The 16,377-nt window shown below is 36.3% G+C and overlaps 1 protein-coding gene across 5 annotated transcripts in view; it reads left to right on the top strand.

Annotated features, from left to right (window-relative positions):
• Window positions 1-16,377, top strand: part of TMEM161B (transmembrane protein 161B) — a 55,331-nt gene that overhangs the window by 23,190 nt on the left and 15,764 nt on the right. For 4 of the 5 annotated variants that reach the window (XR_012658130.1, XM_075079905.1, XM_075079904.1 and 1 more), the window contains 7 exons: window positions 445-601; window positions 7,621-7,772; window positions 8,334-8,394; window positions 10,064-10,204; window positions 12,574-12,687; window positions 13,765-13,939; window positions 16,133-16,229. Coding sequence is in view for 4 of the 5 variants with exons in the window: in XM_075079905.1 (XP_074936006.1) it covers window positions 445-601; window positions 7,621-7,772; window positions 8,334-8,394; window positions 10,064-10,204; window positions 12,574-12,687; window positions 13,765-13,939; window positions 16,133-16,229 (897 nt within the window). In the remaining variant the exon portion in view is untranslated. The remainder of the gene's footprint in view (window positions 1-444; window positions 602-7,620; window positions 7,773-8,333; window positions 8,395-10,063; window positions 10,205-12,573; window positions 12,688-13,764; window positions 13,940-16,132; window positions 16,230-16,377) is intronic. The other variant, XM_075079907.1, reaches the window with a different exon arrangement.

Raw genomic sequence — 16,377 nt, forward strand, 5'->3', positions numbered from 1 at the left:
TCAAAGAAAAAGAGGAAGTGTTTATATATTGTATTTTAAATGATTGCCAATGAGCTTTTAATCTTCAACAAACACTCAGAAAAACCTCTTGCCTGGAATTGCAGCTAGACTTGACTGGAGAACAATTTCCTGTCCTGATTTTGAGATATAAATTAAGTTTGCTTTTTTAATTTAAGATGTTAATGTATAAAAGCTGTGATGATAAAATAGTAAAATCTTGTAAATTTGAGCAGCAATCAATACTGAATAACAAATGAAGAGTGATGGTCAGGTTGTTGAGTGGAAGAACTGGCTTTTTTGCTGTTGTTGCCCTTTACTTTGATCTGGGTCTCCCTAGATCTCAGTTAACTGAAAACATTTTTTTAATTGTCACTCCATTCCATATATGTCAGTAACTGCCTTAAAATGTCACACCTTTAACATTTGCAAACTTGTATTTTTCAGCATTGCATTATTTTCCGGAATATCAGTGGCTGGTGGATTTCACTGTTGCAGCCACAGTTGTGTATGTGGTGACAGAAGCCTATTACAGTGTTGTGAAGCCCTCACAAGAAATGAATATCAGTGTAGTGTGGTGTCTGCTTGTCTTGGCTTTTGCAGTGTATCCTTTTCTGTTTTCTTAAATCACTCTATCTGTTCCACATAGTTTACATGATTCTGCAGTTTATATAAAGCTCTGTATTTTTTATTGGTGGGATACACAAACATTTACCATTGGGGAAAAAGGATCATGTAAGCTGATGCCTTTGGGTAATGTATATACTGTATGTGCTGATATCAATAGCTTGTTAACATTAATACCAAACCATTTATGGAAAAAATACACATAATGTGAACATACAGTTAGTGCTCATCTGCAGTATGTAGTGTTTCTAAACTGGTTTGGTTCTGCCCAGTTTGGCAATCAAACAGATTTCTGTACAGAAAGTATTTACAACTTTTGGAGAAGTGTGCAATTTCCTGCACACTGCTTGTTTTTTTTCGTATGTTTAATCTGATACTTCCTGAACAAAATAGTAATGTGTATACTAATTCATTGCAAAGATACGTGCATGAATTCATAACTTTAAAATACATTCAGGACACTCTTATGAAGAAAATAAAATGTATAGGCAGTTGTGGGTGCTGAGGTGGTACATTTTCAAAGCTCTGAAAAGCTGAATTCTCCTCTGAAACTGAGGGAAACAAAAGCAGAGTATTTAGGAAACAGGCAATATCAAACCATAAAAAGAAGCAGCTGTTATGCTTGTTTTCACTGGAGAAGGCAATATCAGATGTGGATGCTTGCATGGTAACTAACTGCTTTCCACATACCAATCCAAATGTACTCTTTAGGGAGGAAAGTTGCTTTTTAAAGACGTGATAGGTGATAAAGCAGAGGAATTGAATAAGGGCCTGCAAGAGTGCAGGTTATGGAAAGGTGAGTTAGAAAATGAGTTTTTGCACCTCCTCTGCTCCCTCAACAGCTGACAAACAGATAAAGTGCTAAGTTAGGGTTGATATAGCACTTGACTATTCAACATTGATTCCTCAACAGAGATTCGTACTGTGTTGTTGTGGTTTATTGTTCTGATTTTTTTTGGTGTTGGCAATACCTGGTCGTGGTATGTAAAACCCTTGAACTAATCTTTGGTTCTGTTTGGATAACAGTTCTGGATATGCTTAATGCTTGTCTGTGCTTGATGATTATTAAATGTGTGCTGTCTTTATGATAAGAACAGGAATTATTTTTCTAACTAGCCTGAAGTGTAAATGATAGGCAGAACTTTCCTTGCAATGAGTAAGAACATGCTAGAAGAGGGATTTGACTCACGTTATGAAAGACTGTCAGTAGCTTGCTTCCAGACCAGGTATTTCTCCTTTGACTTGTCAGTGGACAGAGCCAGAGCCTAAAAGCTGTTTTTATTAGTCTTCTAGGGTAGCGACAGGAAAGTTGGTGTCTGGCTCTTGTGCACCTTGTAATGATGTTATAGCTATATTATTGCTAATACATAGCTGTTACACAGCCTTTGTTTTATTTGTTTGGGTGAAGTCTGGAATTCCAGTTTAATCTTGGCAGAGGGAAGGAGAGAGGCAGCTACTGCTTAAGAAATCAGAAATGAAAGCCAACACCTTTGACTCCCCTTTTGAGGATGAGGGGGAGGTTAATAGAACTAACAGAAGACCAAGCTTCAAATACTAAAGCTACAGTGCACTCTTACATTTATTGGTGGCAACGCCCCATTTGCTTCACCTTTCAAATCTCAGATGTAGCCGCCTTGAATAATACTGCGGTGACTGCAACTCTAGGTGAAACAGAGTTGTGAATTTTATACTGTAGGAAAATCCACTGCAATAATTCTAACAGTGGTATCTAAATACAATCCCAATCACTGCTTTCGTTTGGTCATCAATTTAGGGCAAAACCAAATGCAGAAATTAAAAAAGATAAAGTTGCCTGGCAGTGCAAGCTTTCTGTCTCGGTGGTGTGAACACACAAGTAGCTATTAGGGTCTTTTTTTTGATTGTTTTTCTCACCTGCCATTTTTATATGAATTGAGCCTAAACCAACATTTCCAGTTTTATCCTAATCTGGCTGAAGCACTTAAGATCCAACTGCACATATGGACCTGGAGGAGATTGAAACAGATGTAGTACTCCGTGCATGTTAGAAGCACATCAGCTGTATTTTCTTACTAGCCTTCCTACATGACTGAAAGGGAAGTAAGATCAGATAGGATAGCATTAAAAGCAAAAGGTCATGTGCTAAAAGCTAAATTTCATTTAACAAGCTGCAAACAGTTAATTGCATGCTTTAGCATTTTTGTTCCTAGGTATGTATTGTCTAAGGGACCAATATTGCTTTAAGTTTTTGGTAATAGTATACTTCAGAGAGAAAATTCTTAAAGACTTCTACCAGTTTGTTGGGGTGAGAGAAAGGTTAGAGAAGTTAAAGTTCAAAATTCATGTGGTACTTCTAAAAACATACGCGAATTTGGGAAAGCCTAGAGAAGAATGGCCTGGTATCTAGGACCAAGCCTTCAGAAATAAATAAATTCTGGGAAATAAGAAACCTCTATACAAGTGTGACCTCATGTAAGTATAATTACTTACCCAGTACTAGGTAGTTGGACAGCCATTTATTAATTATACAGAGGAAATAAATGGTCAGAACTAATTTTCTGCCACTTTGTACAACTTGTATTTACTTTTTGTGTGTGTGGCGTTAAATAGACCTTATTTTTATTGCAGGCTTCTGCTCAGAGTAGGTGATTTTGTAGAAATCCTTGTGAAGTGACTGCTTCCTAATACTGAATAGGGCTTTGCTTAATTATCTATCTGGTTCCTGGACTGATGGGATGAAGTAGTGTGATCCTGTACAGTCTTTTGGGGGTTAGTAGCAATGCAGAAGGCTGCAGTACCAGGAAGCAGAGTCTAAACTTTCTTAGAGTTAACATCTCCATAAATGTGGTAATGTAACTTATTCTGGGTGTAATAGCTTTTTGGGTGAAGGAGAATTGTGCAAAGAGTGATATACAGAGGTACTGATAACAATCCATGTGATCACGGGAACCTAGGTAGCTGAAAGATATTTCAGAAGAAAACTGATTCATTCATGTGTTGCAACATCACCCCTCTGAGATGCTGATAATACGTTAAAACTTGCACAACTACTTACTAATACAGTGTGTCAAGACCAGAAATGATTCATCATAATTTAAGTATTAGAAAAATTTGGCTGCCTCCATATTTTCAATTGAAACCAGTCACCGTGATGTGTCAAGAATTAATTCTAGAACCATTTTGCCTTTTCGTGAAAGGTGTTTCTTCTGTTTCATGGCTGTGTGTTAGGAGGTGATTGGTTGTAGTAAGGATTTGGCTGACAGAATGACCAAAAAAAGCTTAGAGAAGTTGGAGTGATGATTGGAAGACACAGCTGAAAAAATTTCCAGAAATGGATGTTTTGATTCAGTGTGGTAACCCACCATTAGCATTTTAAAATGTTTATAGTGTAGATATTCAGAAAAATTCCAGAAACTAATGTAGTCTGTACATCTGTGTGTTAACAGAAGTTTAGTCTAAAAGGAGTAATACTCTTAAGACTGGAACTCAAATAACAGATTTATATATGTCAGCATTACATTGATGGTAGCTGTGCTAGGCACAACTAAGCTGGCTTTAAACGTGTTTCATGTGCTGAAATGTTTGTGCAGCTGCATGAGCAGGTACCTCAGTGAAAGGTTCCAGGTTCCCCTGCCAGACTGGGTAGATGCTCAAGTGGCAGCAGAACAGAAAAATAAACCTTTAAATTGCTAGGTGGTTTCAGGAAGACTCAAAGGTGTTTCTTGGAGCCAGCATTTAGAAGACCTGCTGTGCCACCTGCTCAGAGTTTAATATTTTTGAAAGGCTGCAGGGTACTGTGTTTGATCACTTTTCATGCTGATAGCCAGCACTCACTGAACAATTTCCAGTACAGGAAGAGGAGTAACAAAAAATGTTGCAAAACAAAGATGTTGAGATTTTTCTAAGACAGATTATTGGTCATGACCTGCTGATTGTGAATTTTGGCTTAAAAATTAGTTTTGCAATGTTTCTTGCAAAAGTAATGGTTGTGAAAACTCATTGTGGTGTAGGCCACAATGTTTGAATTACTTTTTCTTTTATTCTTTATTTACAGTTTGCAGGTAGTAACTATTCAGATTGATGATTTCTATTATTTTGAAATTTGGAAAGTTGGCCTCTGTCAGGACAAATATTCAAAATTAGCAAGATGCATTACTGATCACAATTTTAACTGTAGCAGCTGCCACCAGCTTACTTGCAGAGGATTGGGCTTGTAAAATAACAAAACTTTATTGGTGGGAGGAAGAGCGTGCATGAGGATAGCGTAAGGTGGACAACACTGAGAGATGTTCCATTTTAATAGTAGTGTGTGCCTAAATTCAATGACTAAACTTATACAGCTATTTAAAATTAATTACTGAGGACAACTGAATAAATCAGGTTACTTGACTTTTTGCATGTAAACCTCTAAACAATGTTGTACACAGTTCTTTCTGTTGCAAAGACAAGGTATTTAGGAAAATCAATGTGGTGTAGCAAAACTTAGTATTTGGCAACTGGGAAGCTGTTGTCTGAAAGGGTTTAAATAACCTGATTTCATTGGTAGGTTAGTAAATTTCACTGGTTACTTTTGGAAAACTTATCTATGGCATAGCAAAGGAAAGCAACACTCTTCTTAACTTGACTGAAGGTTGGTCTAGGCAAAGTCCGTCAACAAATACTTTAAAATAACCTCTAAGCATTAAACTAATTTTTTTATCTACATACATGCAATTAGAAATAATGGAGGAGTTTATCTGGTTTTTAATTGTGAATCCAAAAAGTTTCATGTATTTTAATAGAAACAGAAACAGAAGGTGGGTCTTTTTCTCCTCAGTCGTGCATAAACACCAGTGGACTATATAATTCAAAAATACCATAATTACAGCAATTTAAAAGATAAAATTATTTTTGTAAAAGGGTATGCCATAAATTCTACAGGCATATGACCTCTTGTGACCAAAAAAAGGTAATAAAAGGTGGGGTGGAGAATGTGGGGAATCTATTAACTTACCACTGTATACTCCTAAATTATTCCTTCAGTGGGTCCTGAAACGTAGGTCAAGCAGTGAAAGAAAGTGATGAAGCGACCCATAATGCTTCAATTTTCCCCATCCCTGAAATAGGTGGCAGTGGTGATTATTCAATTAACAGAGGGTCTCAGTCACATATAGTTTGCATAATCATTAATTTATATATTTGGCTCTAAATCTGCAGTATAATTGGAATTTACTGTCAGCCTGCTTTATTTTTCCCTGGTTGCATTTTCCACATCCTTAAGGCACAATCCATGGAAACATGAAGCACCTAGGGCGTTCTAAACCTGTTTATAGGTTAGGACTATTGATCGCAAACTGTTATGAAGTCCTCTGTATACCTTCAAGATTTGAAATGAATGTGTTTTCAATCTGTGATCGATGCCCCTAGCTGTAAAAAGACATTTGATTTAAGAATGTATTAGAGAAACAGTGCTTTCCAGAACACAGTCTGTATGGCTTATTACATACCTCTTTTTAGGAAGAGCTAAGTCTCCCTTTAGATATGTCAGTTTTTTCTGTGAAGTATGAAGGGAGCTTAAGTTCATTGCTGTGAACGTAGAGGTATTAGATGCTGTGCTTAGGCCACCTTATTGTGTGCATATGAGTACCTCTCTGCATATACATGAAATACAGCAATGTGTATGTTAAATATGTGCTGCCTAATGAAGTGCAACGTTACATAATCATGTAGTTTCTCGAGAGATTAACTGATGACTATTCAAATGTTTTACTGAATAGATACTCTAAAGCATGCTTTCATGTAATCTAAATCTGAAAATGCTTCCAGCGTTAAAAAAAGGGCAAATATAAATGAATATGTTATTGCATAGTGGGGAAAAAAGGTTACAGTTTACATTTAATCTTCTTTTAACTTTTTCTCTTTGGTTTTTCAAAACAGGTAATGTCTGGAGTGATCTCCAAGTACTTTATATACGGACTGGATATTGCCTGCCATATTAAAAAAAATAAATTATAATGGGCTGGAGTTCATACCAATAAGAGCTGACAATATATCATGAAAAATTTGTCCTAATCTACTGTTTAGCTTTGGAGCTAATTATGTTTAGAAATGTATTAGAAAGGAGAATGCTGAATAAACATTTTAAAAATAGCTTGATAACAGAGCAGGTGATGTCTTAGATGTTTGTATTTGTGGCACTGGATGTTCATGAAAGGACTTAATATATTGTACCAGACTATATAGGCTTTTTTAATGTTGGGGTTTTTTTTCCAAGATGGGTATGGGATAGATTTTTCTTTCCTAGATAGTCCTAACCGTGTTACTGTTCCACTGTCTTTGATAGCTGAGAAAGCTTAAACATGCGCATGTGAAAGTAGGAAATATGTTTCATCTTTTCATATGTTTTCTGTTCAGTGAACAGTCATGTAAGAATGTAAGCAACAGTCCCATGCATTTTTGTCAAAGGTTTACACTCCCTGTGAGCAGAAATTCTCATAGTTGAGAAATTTTATCCCATTATTGATAGAAGTGCTTGTTGGAGCATCCTGTTGTTGCTGTTCGTATGTATACCTTAGGGTTGTGCATCCAGGAAGAACTCGTATAGCTCCTCTGTGGTTAAAAATGTGTATATTCACTTCCCTGCCATCACAGTTGTTGCATTCAAAAGTGTAATATTATGGATTTTGAAATTAAGCTGTATTAAATCTTGAATTATGTAGTTTGATGGAATATTTTTCATTTAGCTTGATATTTTGCATTGAAGATAGAATTGCCTTATTGTTTTGGTTGATGTAACTTAGTAAGCCTAAGTTAAAACTATGCTCCACCGTAGTGTATTCCTGGCTACCCATTATGTAATTATTATGCTTTACAGCATTCTGTAATTTTTACCTGAAATTGGCTGAAATAGTATTACCTTTTTTTTTTAAATTGCACATCACAGAACAGCCCTAGTGTAGGTGACCAAAATACAGCTTTATAATTCTTAAATATAGTTATTTCACAAACTTAATTTTCCTTGACCTTTTTCTTGTGTAGTAAGGTACTGTTTTCATTGACTACCCACTATTTCAAAGTTGAGGATGGAGGCGAAAGATCAGTCTGTGTTACCTTTGGTTTTTTCTTCTTCGTGAAAGCAATGGCAATTCTCATTGTGACAGAAAACTATCTAGAGTTTGGACTGGAATCAGGTAACTCCTTTCTTTAGTGTTTGCAACAGCTCTAGTGATTGCATGACCTGAAAAATTTATTTCCAGTCTTTCAGGTGTTTTTGGGAATATCTGTGTTAAAGTGAACTCTATATGTCATACATTTCTTAGAAGAAAATTTGCTTTGGAATGCAGATTCTGAAGGATACCCTGTATATTTTCCCTGCTTTCTTTTAAATAGTGTCATCTTTGCCTCGGTTGGTTGTTTTGTTAATTATATTTGCCTTCCAGTTTTACATTTAACCCATTTTGTCTTTCATAATAAAGTGAAGCTCCTTTACTGAAAAAAACCCCACCCCAAACTTATGCTTGTGAAAAATCATGTTAATATTAACTTTATTCATGTTCCTGAAGTGTACAAATATCAGAGATGCTAATAATCAAGTTTTATTGCATTATGGCATACTAATTAGCACATGAAATAGCTATGCTAGACATATGAAAATTTGTTTAAAAGATGACCTGTACATAGCATTTTATTTCAAAAAAGGGATTCTTCATTTGTACTGTAATTAAATACATACGACGTATGTGTCTCTGCAGGATTCTCGAATTTCTCGGAGAGTGCCATGCAGTTTCTTGAAAAGCAGGGTTTGGAATCCCAGTAAGTTTCAGGAAATACCTTTGTCTGTTTTACGTGTGCATGTGTAACGGAACCACTTGGATTTTCTTAGCAAGCATTTGTCTTGCAGGTTTTGCTCTTGTACATGCTTATAACCTCTATAATAACGTGAAGGAGCAGGTTAATGAGAGTAATTAATCAGTTCTCACAAGTAACTTTGTTTGCATTTGTGTGTGTTTAATTTGGAGATGGTTTCTACCCTGATGTTTTGGCTGTCATTCATAAAATACAGTTCAAAACTATAAATGCTCTTTTGATGGCAGTCCCCCTCGGCTTTGTGAGGATTGCTTAAAACAGGTGATAGGTATTTTTTGCCATTTGTGTGGTATGCAAGAGGATGAGATGAGTGTGCAAAAGCTCACAAGCTCATATGGAGCTTGTGATAAAGTTTGCATTAGGACTAAATTTTGATGTTGAGTCCTGTTCTCAGATTTTAATAGTGTTTTTGTGTTATGCAGAAACATCTGCTTGCTACAGGACATCCAAGTTCTGTAGAGACTGTCAAAGGAACATGCCATAGCTTTTGATGCTACATAAATACATCATGGCTGTTGTAGACAGCCTTTGTATATTGTAAAAGGTATTTCTATTACAGTTCTTTCCTTATACACCTGCTCTAAAATGCATTTATGGGGTACGTCATCACTGGGAGCGCAGCTTTGAATTTCTTGCTTGGAAGTTCTCAAGTATTGTGCAGAAGCTATAGAATCTATTTTTGGGGAAGTTTCCTCAAACTAGATTAGTGTGTCATTTATGAATAAACTCATGGAAATCCTGTAACTGAATCCCACGTGTTTCTTAGCCTTTCTTCACTCTGCTTTTCCTAAGGTATTGTGAGTTTACTAACTTCTATATTAATTTTCCTGTTAAGTGTTTATTTTTGAATTTTTGCAGTGCTTTGGCTGTTTACAGCAGCAGTTGAGTTGATGATGGTGTCCTTGGTGGTTCATATGATGTAGATTAGAAAGAATCTGAAATGCATGCGTATCATTAGATTTGATTTGTTCCTCTTTAATCTGTGTTAGTTATGTCACTTGGTTGGTTTATGTAATCCAGTGTTAATTCTGTAATTCAGTTGATCCTGGATATTTTTTTCTGTAATTTTAAAAATATACTCCATAGTTCATTAAAACAAACTATATTAATCACTGGGAAGAGACATGTTAATTGGCCACATGTATATTTTAGATAAATCTGTGAAAAACTGCGGTAATAAGTTTGATAGAGCTCTTTAATGGAGAAGGGTAGAATGTAAGTAGTATAACTTAAGTATTTGTTTTGTCTTTGACTAAACTCATGGTGTGTCTGTTCCTCTCTTAAAAACATAAGCAATCTATTGGCTATTTATGTTATATAATTTGTTATTAATTACAATATAAAATGATTCTTTTTTGTTCTTCTCTAGTAACAAACTTAACATCTTAAAGGCAATAGCTTAGGTTTTCCATTTTTCTAGGAAATAAATAGGTGACTTATTTTAACTCCTGATCAGTTTGTAATAAATCTGGTATTCCGGAGTAAAACTACAGAATACTGTTTGCTTTTTTTATTAAATGTTAGACACTGTTGAGTTGAAAGTAGTCTCTGATACCGCACCCCCCCCCCCAACTCCCTCCCCAAGAAAATGCTTATTTCCTTTCTTTTCTTTTAGGGGTCCTGTGTCTAAACTAACCTTCAAATTGTTCCTGGCTGTTCTGTGTTCACTTATTGGTGCTTTTTTGACATTCCCTGGCTTGCGACTGGCTCAAATGCATCTGGATGCTCTGAATTTAGCAACAGAAAAAATAACACAGTAAGAGAAAATATATGCACATAGGTATATGCTACTCAGTCTTAAATCTTTAATGTCTGAAAATAAACACAGCAAACTATTCCAACAAGAAGGTAGTGACTAAGACTTCTGTTGCTGCCTGCGTTTCGTATCTTGAGCAGACTTGCCACCTGCCTCTTCCTGCTCAACCTGTGCTCTGCCAGACTGTTATGTTCTTTGCCTTGTAATTAGCGTCCCAATTAAAGGAGCCTTCCTTTCCTTCTGCAAGAGCTGTTTCTTGACATGAATGTTTCTGCTTACTGCTTCCTTTCCCCCATCATATCTTTTTGGAAGTTAAGATAACTTTCAGGAAATAGAGGCGCAACCAGACTATTTTTTCCAGCCCCACCTCCAGGTGGGCATCATCACCCACCCAGTTCAGGGTAAGGTACAAAGAAAAGATGACCCTGAGTATTTAATAAGGGTCACATGCTAATACCAATTTAAAGGAATATTTTAATTTTCAGCTGTCCTTAAGTTTGGTAGTAAAATTATTTCTCTGATTTAACTGTTTCTGTTCAGTGTTCTCTGGTCGAGGGAGAAACTCCAAATGTCTTTCATAGATCTTGACTGTTGCTGTTTAATAAATGTTAATGACAGATTCTGCAGCATAAGCCATTGTGACCATTTAGTCTGGTCACTTTCCTGAGAGAACCATTATATTTTCTGATACAAAAATTTTTTATGTTCAAACTGCATTTTTCTTTCTTTTCCCCCAAAAAGGCCCAGCTTAAAAATCAATCTATTTAAAGTGGGTCCTTCACTCCTGGTACATCTATAACCAAATATTCTGAGTTATACTTTCAGTAATTGTAGTTGAATGCATCCAGGTACAGCTGCAAGCTGTTGGCTTGTATCAGCTGTTAAGTTCCTGTCTATGTGTAGACTGTGACTGAGTCACTTCCTACTCTGTTCTTTTCAGCTAAATAACCTGCTCAGTTCTCCATTTTTACGATTCTTAATATTGTAAAATTTCTTGCACCTTTTCTGTAAGTATCCTCTAATTTTCCATCATCTTCCTTGATCTGTGGACGCAAAATCCTAGGCAGAAATGTAAACACTCTGAAACAGAAGTTCATTAATCAAGAACTACAAGGGTAATTAATATCCAATAGAGATGAAAAATAAATCTCCTCTAACTTAACATTTAGAGGATATTGGAACTGGTGTTGAAGATAACTGTGCAACACCAAGCAAATTAGTTTCAAAAGTCTGCCAATACTTTGACTATCCAACTGGAACAATATAAAAATTATGTTAAATGGGTTAAAACTTGGTCAGATATTACTGTAATTAGCTAATGCGATTATTAACAAAGAATCATTGTCAAGTGATAGGTTCTAATTGGCCTGAAGAGATCATTATTTGCCCTTAGTGATGTGCTTTTTATCTATGAGTAAATCGTTATTGACTGTGTGGTTGCTTGACAGTGGCTAAAGGGGAGTAGTAAATGAGGATGATGTGTCACTGCTGCAGAGCGCTCTGCTTTGGGTGCAGGAAAACAGCACCTTTCTCTGCAGTCGAATACACGGTCTACTCTTTTGGGGGGCAAAACCCAACGCAAATGGCCCCCAAATCCACTCAAAGAACCCACTAGCCCACCGGCTCCCCCCAAAACCAGCAAAAAAACCCACAAAAGAAACAAAACAGGGGACGATATCCCTTTCCCATTCCACTGCAGAATGGGAGACTTAACTTACAGGGAACACTGACCAAAACAAAAAAAGTAGTAAAGATTAATGATTAACTACTACTTCACTAATATGTTCAAAATGATTAATGTGGTTCCCTTACATATGTAGGGAATAAGAATATTTTTTTTTTTTGGTTAAACAGAATAAAAATAATCTGGTGTCCCTTTTGGTTTTGATAAGATGGTTTGACTTTTTCTTCAGCAGCAGTATCTTTCCCTGCATATATTTTGGAGTCGTCTTAACCAATTTTTACCACTTTAGTGCACATTGCATCGTTTTCCAGAGCCTGCCTCAAGAGTCTTTCAGCCTTTCTCCCTCTACTGAAATAAACAGAAAGGAATTCTTGCCACCATGTCTTTTACTATACTGTCGCACAATGCAGGTAGCTCCTTTGGTTAGACCATTCAGAATAAGTCAAGTTTTCAGATACTCTAAGAGCACTTTTTAAAAGCCACAACCAGTGTGATTTCACAGTATGTGATATTACTGCTTTGTTGAAATTTAAATCATACCTATAAAATAGGGAAGTCATTTTCTTACTTACCCTTTCTCCCAACTACTTTAAAATCTGTATTTCTCCTTTTGAATCTGTACCCCCCCATTTCAACAGTATCGTAATTGTATTTAATAACTTCCCCCCCTTTTTTTCTCTTTCAGAACATTGCTACATTTAAACTTCTTGGCACCTTTATTTATGGTTCTACTGTGGGTAAAACCAATCACCAAGGATTACATTATGAACCCACCTTTGGGCAAAGAGAGTGTCCCTTTGTAAGATTCTGTTTAAAAATTCTTTCTGGGGTATTCAGAACAAAATCATAAGTCTAGTGCCCTGTGACAGTCACAAAAACGTGAAAGACTTAAAATTCAATAGCGTCTGATGTCAAAGTTGCAGCTGAGCTTCTGTTATTTTGGAAGAACAAGAATTAGTTGCATAGTGTTGAATGTTGAGGAGGTCATTCACAGACAGCCGTTACCTTCTGGCGTCTCCTTGGCAGTGATGGGTTGTTCTTCCTAAGGGTGGAATACTGCCTCACTGCCACCTTCTGGAACCTTGTGGCCTACATGTTGGTGTGGGAGAGGACTGGTGTCACTGAGGTCAGTCGAGATACCTTGGCAAGAGAACTGACCTGAGCAATTTGTCTTAAGATATGTGTGGATGAAGTGTATGTAGAATTAATAGCTAAAATATTTAAAACATTAAAAGGGAAAGAATTTTCAGGAAGAGGTGGTATCTGAAATAAGTGTTGTACAAGTAGCACAGGTAATTGTTATTGTCACTATTAGTCTAGATAATTCAGAATAGTAGTATTTAAATAGACTTGAAACAGATATGGTTGGCTGACACTTTTATTGCTTTTTAGGTCTAAGGCGGGCTTCTAAGGTGAACGTGTGACCACTGAACTATTATATAAAACATTGCAAATAAACATATTTTGTGCTTCCATTTTGTTCCTCATTTTATCTTAGCCTGTCGTAGCACAAGCCTCATTTTATCTAAGGCAACTGAAGTACACATTTGCTAACCTGTAATTTTCTGAGCAAGCTTGATTTTAGTGTCCTGTCTTCATTACTCAGAATTTAAGCATTTAAGAGCTGTTTTTGTTTACAGACAAATGGATACTGATTTGGATCTAATGCTGTAGTAGGGCTACTAAGCAGTAGCAATAGAGAGAGAAGTGGAGCGTAAAAGTGAATATTACTTACACGTGAACTTCATAACTGTAGATTGTGTTAAGCATTTTTGGCAATATGCTTCAAGATTTCTTTACACGTGATGCAAACAAATAACTCTGTAGCAGTAGGTGACCTTTGCAAAACAGTATTACCCTATTTTTTTATCTGCAGAATGTCAGAAGATACATTTGACACCATGAGGTTGTGGATTATAATCCTGCTGTGTGCTTTACGGTTGGCTATGATGCGTCACCATTTACAGGCCTATCTGAATTTAGCCCAGAAAAGTGTGGATCAGATGAAAAAAGAAGCTGGCAGAATAAATATGGTCGATTTACAGAAAATGGTAAGTATGGTGGCACTGAGGTTACATGTTTGGAGTTCTCTGTCTGTACAAATACTTTTTTTCCCTAGTTTATTATGTCTCCTTTGGCACCACAGCTGAAATCTGAATGAAGCTTCCTAAACAACATATCCTATAAAAATAGCACCATTACAGAGAAATTCCGCATACCAAACTATGCGGAGATGTATCATCCATATTATGCAGATGGCTTGTCTTAAGTGATTTGGAAGTTGTTGTAGAAGATGCCTTCATGAATTGTTCTTTACAAATATGTACAAATATGATGTGTGTGTTCAGCATGAATAGATCTTGGGGAGTGCACAGGGTGAGTGGTGACCTGTAGTTACAACTGGGGGGGGGAAGTTGAATTTAGATAGAAGGGTAAAATACTGTTGCCTAATCCCAACTGTGATTTTTAAATTGAGGCAAAATTTAAGACAAGGTGGTTATATTTTGGGATAAAATAAGACATGTTTACTTCTGTCAGACCACTTGCAAGTGTGCTAGTCTAGTTAAAAAACTGTCTGCCCATCTTGTTACGGTGGCAAAGGAAAGATATCTTTGATTTTGGGTTTTTTTTTGTTTGTTTGTTTTTTTAAGAAAAGTAATAAAACATACTGTCAACAAACTGAGGGGGTGGAAATTTGTAAGCTTGGTGTAGAATAGTGCTTCCTGCAAAATAAACTTAAATTTCTAGTGTTGCATGATAGTGCTGGCTGATGATCCTGCTGAGGTGGGGGGTGTTGCAGGAGGAATTTTGAAGTGTGCCATAAGACAAAGATTCCTCTCTTAGGATTGTCATTGTTACTTATAATCTTGTCCTTGGGTTCACTGAGTATCTGAAGGTCGTAAGCGGACTATGCAGTAGTTACCTACAAGCAAGTAGCTAGCCCTTTGCTTCAGAAAATGGTTAGGAAATACAGATAGCTGCAACTGGTTAGGACAGAACTGTGCTGATTGCTGTGAATGCGTAATTTTAGTTCCGGGAGCTTTCATCCTGTCTATGAAACAATAATGTCGTCTCTATGTGGTGTTTCCTAAATCCATTTATCCAGGAGCTCCATATCTTCCCTCTGAGAAGGCCATAGCCAGTAAATGAAGTCCTGCCTTGTTTTACCAGCCACATCTGCTTTATCTTCTTCTGGAACTTCTGCCAGTAAAGTCTTTCCTATCTATCATCTTATAGTCATCATTACTTCTTAATTTGTTCTTTTTATCATATTCTATCAATTATCTTACAGGTTTTCTGTCTCATGCTTTTTCTTCTGTCAGTGTCTTACTACTTTTTCTTCTCATGTTAGTTTTTTGATGCTTGCTCATCACAAAGCCCTTTGAGGTTTTAGAGGTATTTCCAAAAATGCCATGTCTTCCCTCATCTTTTTTGCCACCCTGTGTTCTGTTCTTTTCTAAAATCCAGTTAGCTTTATTTCATTGCTTTCTTGCTATTGATTTTGACTTTTTCCCTTCTTTATTTGGTCTAGTCTTTTAGGTCAATAGCTTATATAAAATGTGTAATGTAACAATATTGGGAAAGATATAACAGATTGGGAGCAGGGGGAGAGATAAGTCTGAGTGGACTTCAATGAACCATAATGTGTACCTGAAATAAAGACCATTTAAATGCTGTCATTGATCAGCTACTAATGAAAAATCATCTTGCCGTTGTTTTTAAAATATTGGTGTGTCACATTTGGAAATCTTAAAAATACCTTGCTTTTGAAAAGGGACTGCAGTGTTAACCAAGCTTTGGTTTCCTTTTTATGAGGCTTGCTTTCGACTGTGACTACTAGTTCTTTTTTTAAATGGGGTTTAGTTTGTGTATCACTGGGGACTTGAAAAACTAAACATACTTAGCTTTGATTCTGGTGTATTGAAATAGGAGTCTTTGAATGATGACATGCAGTTTGTAAAAGCAAAATTGATTCTGTTTTAACAGAACTGATGCTTTTAATTATTTCCTTTCAGCACTTCCTCTCGGATTTGTAAACGTCCTGAAACCTAGAGTTCATTATAGAGATTTCTTCATTAGGTATTTTGAAGATATTGCCAACGTGTGCTAGAAAACTTTTAAAAGACCTTTTAAAATGCATAAGTACTGTTTTTTAAATAAAATACTTGTTTTTCCTAGACATGTTCATAAATGTTTGCTTTGATAAGCCAGAACTCATGAATTACTCTGTTCTGTTTTCCCAGGTGGCTCGGGTATTCTATTATCTTTGCGTAATTGCACTGCAGTATGTTGCACCATTGGTAATGCTCCTTCACACAACTCTGCTCTTGAAAACACTAGGTAGGCAAAATTGGATCAACAAAAATGTGTTCTGTTCTACACAGGGCTTTTATATTTTCAGGTTACTAAAGAAAACTAGGATGTATGAGTATTTGCAATACAGAAATACATTGTAATTTCCTGCAGTTTAAAACATACTGATGTGCGG

Source organism: Phalacrocorax aristotelis, chromosome Z (assembly GCF_949628215.1).
Source record: "Phalacrocorax aristotelis chromosome Z, bGulAri2.1, whole genome shotgun sequence".
Classification (NCBI taxonomy): Eukaryota; Metazoa; Chordata; class Aves; order Suliformes; family Phalacrocoracidae; genus Phalacrocorax; species Phalacrocorax aristotelis.